The sequence below is a fragment of the Manis pentadactyla genome, chromosome 4, assembly GCF_030020395.1.
Source record: "Manis pentadactyla isolate mManPen7 chromosome 4, mManPen7.hap1, whole genome shotgun sequence".
Classification (NCBI taxonomy): Eukaryota; Metazoa; Chordata; class Mammalia; order Pholidota; family Manidae; genus Manis; species Manis pentadactyla.
Window position 1 is genome coordinate 187,191,716 of NC_080022.1, and position 15,932 is coordinate 187,207,647.

The 15,932-nt window shown below is 58.1% G+C and overlaps 2 protein-coding genes across 25 annotated transcripts in view; one reads left to right on the forward strand and one right to left on the reverse strand.

Annotated features, from left to right (window-relative positions):
• The window catches only part of PGS1 (phosphatidylglycerophosphate synthase 1), a 59,357-nt gene that overhangs the window by 24,918 nt on the left and 18,507 nt on the right, over positions 1-15,932 (forward strand). For 2 of the 24 annotated variants that reach the window (XR_008997503.1, XR_005029870.2), the window contains exons 8-10: positions 1,538-1,613; positions 5,943-6,072; positions 10,416-11,116. Coding sequence is in view for 9 of the 24 variants with exons in the window: in XM_036910422.2 (XP_036766317.1) it covers positions 1,465-1,613; positions 5,943-6,062 (269 nt within the window). In the remaining 15 variants the exon portion in view is untranslated. Of the gene's footprint in view, positions 1-1,464; positions 1,640-5,942; positions 7,244-7,295; positions 7,376-7,474; positions 7,587-10,415; positions 11,117-12,950; positions 13,087-15,932 lie in introns of those variants that run through there. The other 22 variants (XR_008997499.1, XM_057501760.1, XM_036910431.2 and 19 more) reach the window with 20 other exon arrangements.
• Positions 10,022-15,932, reverse strand: part of DNAH17 (dynein axonemal heavy chain 17) — a 108,669-nt gene continuing 102,758 nt past the window's right edge. Inside the window, exons 75-80 of the mRNA XM_036910419.2 lie at positions 14,561-14,740; positions 14,011-14,193; positions 12,945-13,127; positions 12,381-12,524; positions 11,694-11,919; positions 10,022-10,508 (exon numbers count right to left, since the gene is read on the reverse strand). Of these exons, the coding sequence (XP_036766314.2) occupies positions 10,261-10,508; positions 11,694-11,919; positions 12,381-12,524; positions 12,945-13,127; positions 14,011-14,193; positions 14,561-14,740 (1,164 nt within the window). The 3' untranslated portion in view covers positions 10,022-10,260. The remainder of the gene's footprint in view (positions 10,509-11,693; positions 11,920-12,380; positions 12,525-12,944; positions 13,128-14,010; positions 14,194-14,560; positions 14,741-15,932) is intronic.

The window sequence follows — 15,932 nt, forward strand, 5'->3', positions numbered from 1 at the left end:
TTTAGGAGCATGGTGTTTATTACATGTCAGTGTGCCTGTGATGATCACCTGTGCCTGGGGCCCTTGGAAAGGGTCCTGTTGGCAGAGGAGACAGCGGTGATCGTGAGAGGGTGAGGTGTCCGGCCAGAGCAGGGGAGCCCTGGAGCGCCTTGTCCCTGCATCGCTGGGCTGGGATTTCTGGGCTAAGTGCTCTTGGTGCCGGGGAGGGTGTGGTGAAGAGGCGAAGAGGCTGGGCTGCCTGGGCTCCCTGCAGGAGGAAGGACGTCCCCAGAGGCTAGGCTGTGGGAACAGCAGTAGTTCTGAAGGGGCTGTCCTGGGAAGGCAGGCCCTGAACCGGGGAGAGCAGAGGGGGAGGGATGGGGGGCAGCGCAGGGGACCTGTTACATGTTCCAGGTGACATGTGAGGATTTTGAGAGAACCACGGCCTTCATTACAGATGTGTCACCACGTTAAGGTGGTGGACAGTGAGTTCCCAGGGAAGGGGGCAGGCAGGCCCTGCTGCCATTCGACTGCTGCTTCCGTGCCCCTGCTGTCCTCTGACTGTAATACCAGCTTGCTCATTTCCCAGCAGAAAAGAGGAAGCAGTGGTCTCTGGGGCGGGACGGAACCTTAGCAGGCCTCTCGGGTCCTCTCCTCCAGCCTCCGGCGGGCTGTGCCTGTCCGCACGGACGCCCCCAAGGCCCCCGTGGGGACTCCCTCATGGCGCCCTGTCGGGCTTCACAGGCTCTTGTGGTGTGTCGGCAGCCTGGATTTAGGGAGTGTCATGTGTCCCCGGGCGGGAAGGGCCCCACTTGCCTTCAGGTAGTTCTTGCCAGGACCTTTGTCACCCCCTGTGTAATGGCCCCCATCTGCTGGTTTAGGGGCAAAGAGTTGCTGTGCCTGGCCCACCAGATTTTCACAGTGGCGCTCCTCTCCTGAGAAGCTAGTATGAACTGAGGGGACAGGCTGCCTTCCCTCAGGGTCAGTAGAGGGATAGTGGAGCCGCTGGCCAGAGGGGGCCAAGTTCCAGAGGCCAGGATGTGCCACGGTAGTTCAGAGAATGGGGTTGGAGCCTGAATGCCTGTGAGGGATTGGGGTTAGCACGGGAGGGTGCGGGCAGAACCTGGTCCAGGCAGTGGCAGGTCCCTCCAAGACCCACTTCTTGGTGGGCTTGGGAATAGAGGCCACAGCTTGCAGCGTGGCAGCAAGAGGAGCCATCCCAGTGAGCTGGTCCCGGAGCACCAAGCGCCACATAGACTTGCGACCCTGCACTGCCAGGCAGCACCTGGAGCCGGAAGGAGCCTGGGGTAGAGAGCAAGTCCTAGTGTAGCCTGTGTCATCATCCCCCGCTCCCATCTGCAGCCACTGTGCCTCCCAGCGAGCCCGAGGGGTGGGCTGCTCTGCTCTGGGGTGTAAATGAGGCTTGGAGAGGCTTTGGCAGAAGCTGTGCTCATTTCCTGTCTGCCCGTTTCCTTTTCCCTGCAGGCCTCTGGCTGTACCTGGCAGGGAGCAGCGTGCCCTGTCTCACGTTGATTGGCTCTCCTAATTTTGGGTACAGGTCAGTTCACCGGGACCTGGAGGCCCAGATCGCCATTGTGACAGAGAGCCGGGCCCTGCAGCAGGAGCTTCACCAGGTTGGTGGGGCCAGTGGGCTTCCTGGGTGAGTGGAGGGTCGCTGGGTGGTCAGCCCCGCCAGCCCTGGGTCCCTTGAGGGTGGTCCCTGCCAGTTGCCTCTGCCCCGGGGGCTGAGAAAAGGGCTAGAAAGAGGCAGAATCCTCTGGAGGCTGCTGTGGTGGAGTGTCGGAGCAGCAGTCTAGGGAGGAGCCTGCCCTGTGGCCTTTGCAGCCGCCCTGCTGACTGTTCCCTGCAACTGGGCCCTCACCTGCAGGCTGCCTCTGGGGGGGCTCTCCCCGCACCCCGGGGCAGCTGCGGGGGGGTGCTCTTCCTCACCCGTGGAACTTCTGGCCCCCTCTGGCCCCCTGCGGGATGAGTACTGTTTTCTCAGGGCAGCATGAAAGGGTGTCGGGGCAGAAGCCAGGTTTACTCAGGACTCAGCCAGTCATGTCTAGAGAAGCCCGCCTGGGGAGGGGCTGCAGAGAAGGAGAGGCAGGAGGAAGGGGTGCTGCACAGGCAGGAAGGGCACGCGGGGAGCCCGTGTTTTTGCAAGCAGAGACAGAAACCAGAAAAAGCCACCCTTAGAAAGAGCCCCGTGTGCCAGTGCAGAGGGGCTCACGGAGGACATGTCATTTCAAGGCTCTGACAGCCCCTTGCACACATGCTATGCCTGTGATTCTGCGCCCACGGCCCTTTTGTGCTGATAGTTTGGAGCTGTTTGTCTCACAGCTGTCTCACTTGGTGATGATCTGGTTTGGGCTCGAATGCACAGGAGTTGGGGGGAGGATCTGGCAGCGCATCCGGCCAGGCACAGGGTCCCCTTGTGGTGTGTTTGCCCGAGCGGGGTGGGTGATGAAGAGCACGAGCAGGTTGCCCCAGCCTCCTGCCCGTATTGGGAGCAGCGATGGGGCCAGGCTGGCTCCTCTTCCCGTGGAGAGTGCCAGTGTCCGCACGTTGTGTTGTTTCTCTCTTGCTCAGGGTTGTAATAGGGTTTCTCTCCTTGCGCCATGAGCGGGAGAAGGCAGGCGTTCTTCCTGCAAGTGGGTGACATGGGACCCGAGAGGGAACCTACCTTGGTCTGGCTGGTTCAGCAGGTTGGTGCGGCCTGGGGATGGTGCACAAGTAGCCCACCGAGGGCCCTCTGCTACCCTTGGAAGAGACCACCTGGAGTGTCTGCTTGGCTCTGCGCTTTCCACCATTTGGAAGTCAGGAGCAGCCATTTCTCCTGAGCTGGGGCTGGAGAGCTACCAGTGGTCAGGGACTCTGAGGTCAGGACCAGAGAAGAGGGGAGAGAACCCCGTTTCCTCACTGGGATGGGAACGCAGCAGGGATTCCCACAGCTTGGCCTTCTTTCCACCATAGTCATACTTTGTTTTCTGTTTAGAGAATAAGGAAGTTCCTGGGGATTCGTCAGTGTTTTTATGGACTCTATCTGGCTGCCCGCAGCCGTGCCGATGGACTTGAGAATACAAGCATAGCGCCCACGCGTATGCAGCTGGGATGGTGCTTTGGGCTCATGAATTTGTGACCTATGAACACAGCCTTTCCGTGGAAGGTGCCAGCCTCCCTCCTGAGTCATGGGCATACAGATAACACCGCTGTAGGCCAGGCCTCAGGAGCTTCGGCTGATGGCTTCAGGCTTTTATTCGCCAGCGTTTGGGAAATTGCTGTTGCACAATTATTGGAGCCTTTGTTGATGGACCAGGAAATGGTAACTGCCGTGTCCCCTGGGAGCTGCGTCCTGCCATCTGGGAATCTTGTCGTGGCTGAGGGGCCTTGGTGCCGGGAAGGGCTTCGTGGCCAGGGAGAGAGGAAGTAGAGGAAGCGGCAGTGGTGCAGCCTGAGGGCCGGTAGGAGCGTTCGAGCTGTGCGGCAGCTTTCTCGCTAGAGTGAGGCTTCCAGCCAACGACCGAGGAAGCCCCCATGGCTGGGGCACCCAGAGGGGGCACCCGGTCTCAGAGCCAGGCTGGTAGGCTGTCTGGACTTCGGCCTCGGCTACAGAGAGAACACGTTTCCACAGATGCCTTGGTCGGTGAGGTTCCACGCCTGGTCAGTAGAGGCGGGAGTGTGAACTTGGCCTTGGGCCAGGACAAGGTCTCCATGGGTCTGGGCTGATCTGGGGGAGCTGGTCCCCCAGGCCTGTGCCAGGTCCTGGTACCGGCTGCTCTCCCCGACTTCCGGAGTAAGGGGACTGAGCCCACATCCTGGATCTTGAGAAAAGCTGGGCCATTTGTGGTCAGGAGCTGTTTTCCCAAATGACATATTTGGGATGTTTTCTTTTTCTTCCCAAACCTGAATCCTGGGGGCTTTTGGTTGTGGGAGGGTGGCAGTTCATGCTGACCACAGCAGTTCCATTCTTCAGAGGCAGTTGATTTCTGTGATACACATTTCTAGATAATTCCGCCCATATACTCACATACTGGCTACAGCTGCCCCTGGGGGAGGCCGTCCAGAGTCCGATCCTGGGACTGCCTGGCCACCCAGCCCAGAAAGTCCCTAAAACCCCGGCTGCCTGGGTCCCTGCTCTCAGAAGCCACCTCTGGAGTTCTTCGTGGGATGCACGGAAGAGCCCAGTTCATGCCCCACTGGGCGCAGGGATGAGGAGACATTTTTTTTATCAGAATCCGAAGTCCGTCCTTACGCTTAGTCCCAACAGTAAAAGCTGAAAGCTTCCTGGTTTTGTTCAGAGAACACGCTCACCACTTGTGACCTAAGAAAGACTCCCTTGAACAACACTATAGCCCCAGCAGCTGACTTCCTTCTCCATCCTTGCTGCAGAGGCTGTGAGGAAACTTAATTGAAATCTTGGCTGCACCTTCATTTGAAAATAAATGGAGGGGTCTGTGGAGACTATAAACCAGTCACCGAGACCAGGGCTGTCCCTCTGTCAGTCATGTCCCTGGATGTATTATTTCCATCCCGGGCCAGGGCCTCTGCAGCAGGGGAGGGAGGCCAGACACATGGCCCTGGCGGCAAGTGGGCTCAGGTCGGAAGGGCTGCAGCCCTTAGCGCTCTGCTGCTTTTAGCCGGGGGGAGTTCATGGACAGCATGCAGGCCCAGGGGAGGTCGGGCCCTGGATGTCCCTGGCCCTTGGTGGGAGGGGCTGTGACAAAGTCTGCCTGTTCTGGAGGGTAAGGTGCCCTCTGTGCCCTGTTCCCATGGGGTCAGAGGTGTTTGCTAGCGCCCCTTCCGGGGCCTGTGTTTCCTCAGAGCCTTTGGCGGTGGGTTCTCACAGTGGTGTTGGGTGGCCGTACGTGTGATGAGTTGCGATGAGTATTCAGAGAGGGATCTCAGTGCGGCCGAGAGGTGACAGCAGTTAGAACCGTATCCCGACTGCCCCCTTCTGCCCTTTGAAGGCTTGGTCAGATGCCTCCTTAAAGGGACACATGCTTCTCAGGTGCATGTCTAGTCCTCCCAAAGATCCTGAGCACAATTTAGGAGAAGCTGATGTAAATGGCTTTAATGTATTTTAGATATGAAATATATGAATATAATAAATGTTCATTGCCAAAGTTAAGAACAATTAAAAGACATGTGCCCTTCATCCAGAGATAGTTACTGGAGCCATTTCAGACATTCCCTGCCTGTCTCATTTTGTGTAAATTTGAAAAGGTGTAACTTGTTTGTTTTTTTTAGTGAAATTAGGTTTATATTGCATGTATTTCATATCCAGCATCTTTCACCTAATAGTGTGCACCTCCCACGTTCCCTAAGTATCCTGCTGGAGCCTGACCTCTCATGGTGAGGCCCATTTGCCGAATGGGCCTGTTTGATTAGTTGGCTGCTGGACGGTTAAGTGGTTCCCAGTCTTTCACGATTTTAAGTATTGTGATAAATATCATCATACAAACATCTGAGTGCATAGTCATTTCTTGGGGTAAACACTTGCAAGTGCAGCTTTTTGAAGCTCTGGATCCCTGTTGGCAGACTGCTGTCTAGAAAGGTGCTGGGGCCCCCCTCTCAGCAGTGCACTGGAGCCCCTGTGTCTTAGACCATCGCCGGCATAGGGTAATGGTGTCACCAAACAACTTCTTGCCAGTTTGAGAGGAGAGAAACTATGTCTCATTAAAACTTATTATTTTAATTTGCACTACCTCATTTAGTGAGGATGAACTTCTAGATATTTTCCACCAACTGTACTAAAATCCTGTACATTGCCTGTTTCCCATGTGCCTTGGTCTTAAAAGTTTTGGAACATGGGCTTCTTAGCTTTTCTAGTGAATGATTTGCAGGGGCAGCTAGCAGGGCCTGGCCTCACTTGCCTCTCAGCCCCCCTGCGTCTCTGGGCCACCTGGACGGGTGATGGCACTGGAGGAGATGCCTAATTCCTGTTTGTTCCTCTTCCCCAGGAGCAAGAGCAGCTCTACCTGAGGTCAGGTGTGGTGTCCTCTGCCACATTTGAGCAGCCGAGTCGGCAGGTGAAGCTGTGGGTGAAGATGGTGACTCCACTGATTAAGAACTTCTTCTGAGGACAGACAGGTGCTGTCTTGTGCCGACCCAGCCCGGTGTTCCCAGACATTCCCTGTAAGGCGGGTGGCTTCCACCTCAGCCGGGTCCTTGGACCCGAGGGCTCTGTGTCCTGTCACTGGTCGCATTCCGAGTGGTCTGTCTGTCAGGTCAGGGAGGGTTATCAGATTTTGCAGCCTGACACGAGTCAGGCAGCCCTCCCACTTCCCTCAGGCCACGGTGGGGTCGGCTTCGTGGGGAGGCTGGGCAGGCTCCGGGGCAGGGGCCTAGTGACAGTGGGCGTGGGGTAGGTCCTTCTCAAAGGCAGTGGGTGCGGGAGGAGGAAGGCCCTCGGGAGAACAGCTCTGGCCCACTGCCCCCGCCAGCTGCGGCGCTGGGAGGAGGATGCACAGATCTGGGCTTCTGGCTGCTGCCTCAACTTCTTGACGTTTCTGTGGCATGCGCTTGGGGGCCTGTGATGCTCTCCACGTGGCAGCTGGTCACGGGACACGCCTGGCCTGCGCGAGGCAGCCTGCCCGAGCCTCCAAGGCTGCTGCCCTGCTTCCAGCGCTGCTGCCTGCGTCCCCCATGGGGCACGAGCAGGCCTAACCTGAGCTGCCCATGGCTGTCCAGAGCCCGAGGGTCAGGTGGGTGTGGCTGCAGTCAGAGCGGGCTCTCTCCTGAGTGTGGCCCCTGTGGTCCACGTCCCTTTAGACCCTGACCCCATGCCCACTGGCGCCCGCAGGGCCTGGCTCCTGGGCCCCCTGGGTGGGTGTGGCCGTCCGCTCTTGGCGTGTGGGAAGGGAGAGGGGCAGGCGGCCTGTGTCCCCCAGTCAGCCTTGGCAGCCCTTGGTGGTGTGGGGTCCCTTGGTTCTGCTTCCATAGTTCTCCCATCCTCATCAAAAAGGCAATGTATTTCACTTCATCATATAGTTTTTCCTCCATATTTCAATTACTTTTAGTTTTATTCAAATATACAAATTTAGAGAATAAAATAATACTAGAAAACCAACAAAGTCCAGCCTTTTCCTGCCCTCTCTTCCTCCCAAGCAGCTACTCTTGACTCTTTTATTTCTGATATGTGCATATTGCTATTTTCCCCCTAAAACATTCTTAGCACCAAAACCCCAAAGCATTTACCATCATCACACCTGATTAAACCATTAGCAAGAATTCCTTGACATCAAATACTCTGGGAGATGTTCACAGCCCCAGTGGCCTTAGAGGTATTTTTTTATTTCTTTTGAATCCTCCAGCGTGTCCGCGTGGCCGAGCTCAGACAAGGCCTGCGCCCCGGGACTGGTGGCACGTCACCTGAGTCTCTTCTCATCTGCAGGTTCCCTCATTTTTTTTCTCTGCAATTCATTTGTTGAATAATGAACCTCATTTTTATTGGATCTGCTTAAAACATTTTCGTGTCACCTCCTTGCAACAGGGCATCTTTAAAACACGTGTGTATTTAGAAAGGCCAAGGTCCTCACGCCCTGCAGATTTCAAACCTCCATGCCGTCCTCTACTCCTTCAGGTGCTGGGACCTCTCACAGAATGTAAGACCTTCCAGAGGCCTCTTGGCTCAGGGCACAGCAGCTCATCCCCGGGGTGGGGGGGGGAGGTTGGATCCCATTCCTTCCCTGCACGTTGCCTCTGGAAGCAGCTTTCCTGGTTCCCCCACGTCATCTTCACGGTTCTGGGAGGCCCTGGCCGGCCTGTCCAGGGCAGCCTTGCTGGGTGCCTGTGGGGGACAGTCTGGGGCTGGGGCACCTTGTATTAGCCCACGAGTGTCTGCAGCTCCTTGCAGGGCCGGGCAGACCTGTGGAGCAGGGGAGCCATGGCCACAGAGCCTTGGGACAGCAGTACCCCCGTTAACACTACTTCTCACTAGTCATTCAGTTGTCCGGTGAGAAGCCAAAGGAATGTGCCGGAGCACCGGGTTTCTGTTTGGAGAGAGGCTTTCGGTAAACAGTGTTCACATTCCTGCAGATTCTGTGGGACCAGAATAAACATTGTGCCACAGCCTGACTTGAGCAATCAGTGGCTTGTCCCATCCATGCTCTGCTGTTCCCTTTGTCTCTGCCGATTGCCTCCAAGACAGTCCCAGTCAGCCATTCCATCCAGGAGCTCTCCTTACACCGAGGCTCTGAGCTCTCCAGTCCACCAGGAGTCAGAGGCCCGGTGCAGAAGGCAGGATGCCCAGGCCTCCCGCACCTCCCGGTGCAAAGCAGGCTTTGTCCCAGCCTGTGTTCGTCACTGGATCACAACCCAAAGGTGAATCATCTCTTGGAGAGTTGGGGGATAATTTTGTCAGCTACCCACAGTATGTACGTGTGGAATAAATTACTGTTTTATTTTAGGCTCTAAAGCAAAATTGGGAAACCTTCCCATTTTATAGTTATTACCAGGGATTGAAAATGAGTTGCCTTGTGGCCACTGGCAGTTTTAGGTCCTCCAGTAAGAAGAGTGACTCTCCTGTCCCTCCAGCCTGGACACAAAGGGCAGCAGTGACCCCTCCTGGCCAGCGGAGGTGGCTCCCCGGCAGCCAGGCTCACTGGCCCAGACCTGCCTTCCCCCAAAGGGCTTGTGTTCTTCAGGACCCAGGGAGGGGCGGTTTCAGGGACCTTTTGCATCTCCCTTTTATCAGCCCCACCGCGCCCTGGGATATGGCAAATTTTTAGCCTCAGAATTAGGTCTTCCAGCATCTTCTGGTTTGGGTGAGAATACTTGGAAAGAAGTTTTCACAAAACTTCAGGATCAAGTTAAAGTAGAACAAGGCCACATTTCCATAGGAGCTCCTTTCCTCTGCATTTAAGCCTGAAAATACCAGGGTGCCTGCCACCTGTGGCCCCCCTCTGGCGTCCATCTTACCTGGAATTGTGGGCCCAGCTAGCTCATCCTCGTGTCGGTACCCCACTGTCCTGGCTGCTGTGCATGACAGCTGGGCACTTTGCTAGAATGTCCTGTGTCAGTGCGGCCACGAAAAATCAGGTGGGTGTGGGTGTCCCCAGTGTCACATCTGAACGCATTTTGGTTGCAGTTAGAAACCCCCTCCTACAAGTAAAGATGGGGGCCCCTAGGCCTGACACCATAGCATCACTGCCTCTCCCACCTCCCTCCCCACTGGCCACCTGTGGACCACTGTTCCTCACAGGGCCTAGCGGGTTCCTTAGCCCTGCCTCCCAGGATGGGCCTGAGATCCAGGGGCGCTCAGGGAGTTGGCCTTCCCCTGCCCAGTGCCATGCGGGTGCCTGGATCGTGGGCTTTGCAGGGCAGCCTCACGTGTTTGGAAGTCGGGACTTCTTGGCTGCCGAGCAGCGTCCCCTTGCCCTTTACTTGGGCACAGTGTTCTAGTGCACTCGGGGACTCCTTGCCCCAGCTGTGCATTAGGCTCTGGGGGCACCACCACTGAGCCAGGAAATGAGCACGGAGGGTGGGGACAGGGAAGGAGAGGAGAGAAAACAGGTCCCTGTGCTACAGTGGACCAGCGGACTCCGCGACATGTCGAAGTGAGAGATGTGTGCCCTGCCAGGACGTAGACGAGCCGCAGGTGGTCCCCCGAGTCTGAGTGTCCTGGCCCCTGTTCCCGTGGTTTCAGGAAGCAGGCAGTGCCTCCACTGCTTGGAAACAGTGCCTCGGCAGAGTGGTGTGCTTCCCAAAGTCTGGGCAGGGAGGAGGCATTGCCGTCATTGAGAAAAGGTCTCTTGTGCCTGAGGAGAGACAGTGCTTTGCGAGGGAGGGTCTGTGTCCCCCCATGCTGTCGGCGTGCAGCACCAGGCCGGCTGGCGCGCCCCACACCCTGGCCCTACACACTCCTTGTACGGAGCAATAAACCGGCTGCCCCCTCTGGGGAGGCAGGATTTGGAGGGTGGGTTCTTGGGATGCTTGCCCAGGGCGCTGGGCGTCTGGCCTCATCCCCAGCCTGAGCCTGGCCCGGTGGCCCTCAGGTGCAGAGTTGAAGGCCCCCTCAAGGGACTCAGACAAGCACAGCTCGGTGATTTCACTGTTTTACTCCCGTCCACACCCCCTTCCACACTGCCTTCCACCCTCCGGCCCGTACAGATGCACGTGGTTATAAAGTGCCCTGATCATTTAGAACAAAAACCAACCATCAGTTCCTGTAAAAGGAAGTACTAGTTCCAAGGGTGAGTTTTGAATTGTGAACGTGAAGCTGTGGTTAGGATCTGGCCCCGAGGAGCGTGGGCCTCGCGGCAGGACGCAAGCAGCCGGCTAGCCCTGTAAGAGCAGCGCCACGGCCGCCAGCACCCACTTGGCTGCCTTCTCTTTGGTCTTCAGGTTAAAGGTCCAGACGTAGGTGGGACCACGGATGCGTGTTTTGTACACGGGACACTCATATATGTTCTTGGTTTCCATGCGGTCCACAGGGATGGCCTTGATGAAGATGACGGGCATGGCTGGCGTCAGCTCCTTCAGCCTTGCTTCTGCGATGACTCCGGTCTGGGTGTCCCAGCGAGCTCCTGCGGGATAGCACGGCTGGGCATCAGGGTGGCCCCAGGAGAGGGGACTGGTTCCTGCCGGCAGCGAGAGAGAGGGGACCTCGGGGGGAGAAGCCTGGTCTTGTGCTCCCACCCCTGCAGAGATAGGCTGGTGCCCTTGAGACACTGGCCTGGCTCCGTCCCCCAAGGAGCTCAGACTGGTGCCAGGGGCTGGGCTGGCACAGGGCTTGCTGAAAACGGAGTAGTAAACAGGACTTGGTGAGAAGCTATGTGCACGTTCGTGGCTGCCCCGGGCGCCTCCCCACACAGCTGTGAGGGACAGGTCAGCACTAATGCTCTTGGTCCCCCCGCCGTTTACATCTGTGGTGTTTTCAGAACCTCATCTGTCAGCTTCTTAATTTCAGCGGCAGGAAATCCTAACTCCTACTGGAAGTGACAGGAGGTGGATGTTCCCCGGGTCCCTTCACACGTAATGTCTGTCCAGTGTGTGCACACGCGGTGTAAGTTATATGTATATATGTGCTGTAGGGCCATGATTTGCCTGTAACCAGACTGCTGTTGTTTCTGCTCACCCCATTTTATGTTTATATTTCTTGTCTCTACCTCCAAAATAAACGTGGAGAGTGGCTGCCGCTGTGCGCATCTGGAAGGGGTGGGGACATGGATGTGGGGCCCTGAGCCTTTGCTGGCCACGCTCGGACATCCTGCCAGACAGGTGGCGCCAGCTGCTGAGCAGCCGGCATTGTGGAGTGCCTGCCGCTCAGCTCAGAGTGCCCGAGCGGGACGGGGCTGCAGGAGCAGGCAGGCGAGTGCCTGGCCCCACGCTCCTGCTGCTGAGTCCCGGGGGGGGACCGGGCGGAGTGCCGGCAGCCCCAAGCCCAGTCTGCCCTGGGCTTCCTGCTCGGGCCTGCAGGACCCAGTTCCTCACATGGGGAAGCGGGCACCCACAGGTGAGGGAGGGCAAGCCTGCCGTTTTCAGCAAAGCTGAGCCTGGCTGGTGGCCTGGAGTGGCACGTTCGGCTCTCCCGCAGACCTGTCTGAGTACATTCTCAGCTCCAAGCTGCAAGCTGGTGAGCCCCCTCTGAGTTCCTCCCTCCCACTGGCCCTTCACCCCTGTGCACACTGCCTGCCTTTGCTAAGAGCTAGTCTGTCCTCCAGCCAAGTGGGACTGGCTCTGGACGCTCCCATAGATGGCCCCCCAGTTACCTTCCATGAAGAGCCCATATACATAGGCGCCCTCTCGGGGGGGAGCAGTCACGTCCTCCCTATTCTTCTTGGTCACTTCCACAGACAGACACATCTTGTCCAGCGGCCACTCATTCTTCCTGGCCATGGACTGCATGATGGCAGTGAGGAAGGACTGGGGGTTGAAGAAGCCACCTAGCCACACGGTGGTGGGCAGGGCGAAGTCCGTCGTCCAGGCCTCGAGCTCCTGTGAACATGTGCAAGAGAGCCTTACAGGTGGAGGCCAGTGAGCCTTGGCCACCTGCCTGTGACACGGCCTTACTGTCATTTGCTGTCATGGCTCCCTGTTAAATGAGAACAGGAAGAGAAGGGTTGGGAAGGGAGGACTGACATCGCAGAGTAGCTCAGGTGCCCAGAAGAGGCTTTTGATTTCTTTACCTCACTGTGGGCCTCACGTGAGCTTTCTGTGCTTGTTGGATAGAGCGCTCCACGTTTGTGTGGACGGAAGCTGCCCTCGCTTCAGGCCCACTGTTTTCTTCCTTTAGGAGGAAGTGCCTGCACTGCGGGCATCTTTGTGTCTTTGTGGCATGGACCGGGCCCTTCCGGCCCTGCTCTGACAAAAGCCTGGCCAGCAGGGCCTCCGTGTTCTGCAGGCCTGGGGCGGGTGTGTTGAGAGGTCAGACGGTGACTTCTGCAGAAGTGCCTTACCCTGATGCGAAGCAGTAGGTCAGCATACCAGGCCGCCAGGCCCATCATGGAGGGGTAGGCCCGGGCCACCCACGTGTTGGGCACGGTGTCGTAGAACAGAGCTGTGGACAGGTCCTCCATGTCGGCGGTGATGGTCAGTTCCCCCTGAGGGACAAAGAGACGGCTGGGGGCCCAGGCTGTGTGCGCCACCCGCACACAGCCCTGGTCAGTCCCGTGCCTTGGTTTGCTGCTCTCAGAATACAGGAGACCGGCCCGCATGTCATGAGTCATCAGGAACGCGGGAGCTCCCACTGCGTGTCATGAGTCATCAGGAATGTGGGTGTGCCCACCATGTGTCGCGAGTCATCAAGAGAAGGTGGTTTGACATGGAGTGTGGGTCTGGGTGGTGCCTCTGCAGATACCCTTGGCCGAGCCAGCGCTTCCTGCCGGGGTGCAGCCTAGGTGACCTCCTGTGGCCTGTCTGGAGCACCCACAGCTCCAGAGCAGGGAGCACCGTGGCCTGGGCTCTGTCCAGCCAGCTTCCCAAGTCGCACCCGGGCCCGGCTGACCCGCATCTTTTTTTACCTTCAGCCCCAGGTTCAGCTCCTTGAGTGACCGGCGCATCTCGTGGGTTAGGATGTTCATTCTCTCACATTCTTGGAAGGCAACCACCACATAGGGGGTCTTTTCAGCAGCCTTTGCCATAATCTCGGCCATGTTGAATGTCTCCGGGATCCTCTCCAGGATGTCATCCAGCACAGCTTTCACCTGGAAGCCAGGCCCCGACGAGCCCCCGTCAGCGCCAGCAGCAGCCCACCCTCCGCCGGGCCCAGGGGCAGGGAGCAAAGCGGAACAGAGCTGCCAGAAGGCGAGCCCGGAGGTGCAGCCACACGTTTGATGAGGGAAAGGGGACCGTGGCTCCGGCTTCGAGCGTGAAGGCCGCCTGGCTGTGGCTGTGCGAGCACCATGGAGGCCTTCCTGAGCGCCCGGGCCTCCCTCCCCTGTCACTTCCCCTGCTGGTGGCCGTGGCAGTGTGTCATTGTCCTCTGGGCCGTCTGCAGGGAGTGTGAGGACTGGCCCACCCAGGGACAGGTTCACCACTGCCCCTCAGATTTCTGGCTTCAGTCATTAGACTGAGGAAAGGTTCTGGGCTCGAAGCACTGAGGCTCTTCCACTCCAGAATTGGGCCTGCTTCCTGGGAAGCCCAGTACTTCGCTGTGTTCTAATAGCCTGTGTGCAGACTGTGTTACTGAGCGCCAAGGAGCTGATGCCAGCATGAGGTGGCAGGGGTGACCCAGAATGTATCTGTGCTCCTACGCTGAGATCTTCAGATTCTTTTGAGTGTTGTTGGGATCTGCCCACTGTGCCCATCTAAGCTCATCTGGAGGGACTGTTCTAGGATGTGTGGGGGTCCTGGAAGAGCCACCCTGGGGTTCTCTTACTCCCAGGGTGAGGGGGGCAGCAGGCGCTCTGCAGCACCCAGCTGGAGGCATTGGAAGGCTCGGGGAGGGAGGCCCCAGCTGCCCCCAAGTCTCTCTCTAGGCCTGTGGTGCTCCGCCCACCTTCGTGCCATGGGGACCTGGGAGCCAGCTTGCAGGTCCCTCTGCCCCCCCAGGCTCTAGGCCCCGATACAGACATTAAAGGCTCCTGCCTTCTCCTCGCGGGACGCTCCCGTGCCTGCTCCCGAGTCGGACTCTTTGGGCTGCATTTCCAGGACAGTGCGAAACAGCTTCTCCGACGTGACTGTCAAGAAGCCAATCTCAGCATTGGGGTGCAGGCCGTACAGGTAGGGGCTCTCGGGGGGCAGGTTCTCGTCGATGTATTCATGGTAGCCCTGAAACGGGGTGGTGGGTCAGCAGGCTGCCAAGGCAAGGCTGGGCAAGCTGGCACCGTGTCCTCCGTTTATTAGGCATTCCTACCAGAATGTTCTGCCCATCTTGCCCTGTATAAACCCCGCTGTTTCCTGATCGCCCCTTTTGGGCCGCTCCCTTCTGCTTCCAGCTGCACAAAGCCACCTTCCACTCCCTCCCCGGAGGCTGCATTTCAAGCCTCCTTTGGTTGCCTGGCTTCCTGCTTGATCACTGATGCTCCGTGTATGATGCAAGGTGGGGACTCACAGGACAGCATCAGCTTTGCCCCTGTGGCAGCAGAGTGAGCGCACGGTGCATTTGGTGCGGCCCCTGGGGAGGAGTGCCCCTCACCTTGTAGTCCAGGTTGGGGGGGATCTGAAAGCCCGGGGCCAGCAGGGTCCCTCCCTCCAGCATCTCTGTCTGGAGGTACTCCGCCAGGTACGTCCTGCAGAGCCGGCGGTCCCAGTCATCTGTGATGTGGCCGCCATACATGATTTCCCCAAAAAGGTAGCGGAGATCGTCCCAGGGCACCTTAGGAGGGTGGGACACGGTCAGGGAAGGCCCCTCCACTTGGTCTGCAGGGCCAGCTCCCCAGGAGCTGCTCTGCCAAACCCTCCTTTCTCTCCCGCCAGTCTGCGGGGTTGCTGTTACCCTCAGTCACTAGGCCTCGCCTCCCCTCCCCGGCACCCTGGACCGCGCTCCCACCCTGACCTCTAACCAGGCCTCTGCCAGCGCGTCTGCCCGGTCCTCTCTGTGCCCACGCTCCGACACATGGGACCATCTGCGCCTGTCCCTTCACTGTCCCATCAGTAAAAGCAGTTGTGTTCCACGCTCAGCAGGCACTGACTCCAGGGCAGAATGGGGTCCTGTTGGTCATATCTTCAGAACATGCCAGGTTGTCCTTCCTTTGGACCCCACTGAGCTGGCCTGGGTCCCTGTTCCCATGCACCTTCCTCCATTCCCGGAGCTCGTAGCGTGGGGGCCTCAGAGGACTCTGTGGCGCCAATAGCTTCCAGCCAGTACGGCTCCTGGGCTGCAGGGACAGAGGCCGCGCTGAGCCCTCTGCCGCCCTCCCCCAGCTTCCACGTCGTGCCCTCTGCCTGGGATGCCTGCTGCTCTCCATCCTCAGGGGCCGTCTTCTCCCTTGGTCTGGTGTTGGGAAGGGGGCCAGCCAGGTCCATGTCCCAGGCCCACTCGTGAGGGTGGCAAGACGCAGGGCTTGCAGGGAGTGTCAGGGTGAGGGATTTTCGCCAAAACAAGGCCCAGCCTCCAGTGCCGGCTCAAAGGCCACCCCTCCACAAAGCCAGGGGTGCATTTCTCACGCCCCGGCGCGTGGCTGTTCCTCCGGCATAGCGCCATCCAGCAACAATGTAGGGGCAGCTATAGATGCCGTTTCACATTTTCTAGCAGCTGCTTAAGGAAAAAGGTTGTTCCAACAGGTAATCAGCATAAAATGATTAACGAGGTGTTCATGGTACCGAGCCTTTGAGATCCAGGGTGTGTTTCAGCTCTGTTGGGACTTGCTGTGTGTCACGCGTGGCCGGCAGCAGCTGCCGAGCTGGGCCAGGCCATCGCTGCCTCCGCGTGTCTCCTCTGAGGGCTGCTGCTCCCTAAGGGCCGCTGGGCACTTCTGTGATGTGGCTTTTCCAGGGCCCTGTCTGGCATTTATCAAATACTGGCAAATTAGAGTTAACTGAATAAAAACCTATTCATGTGACACTGT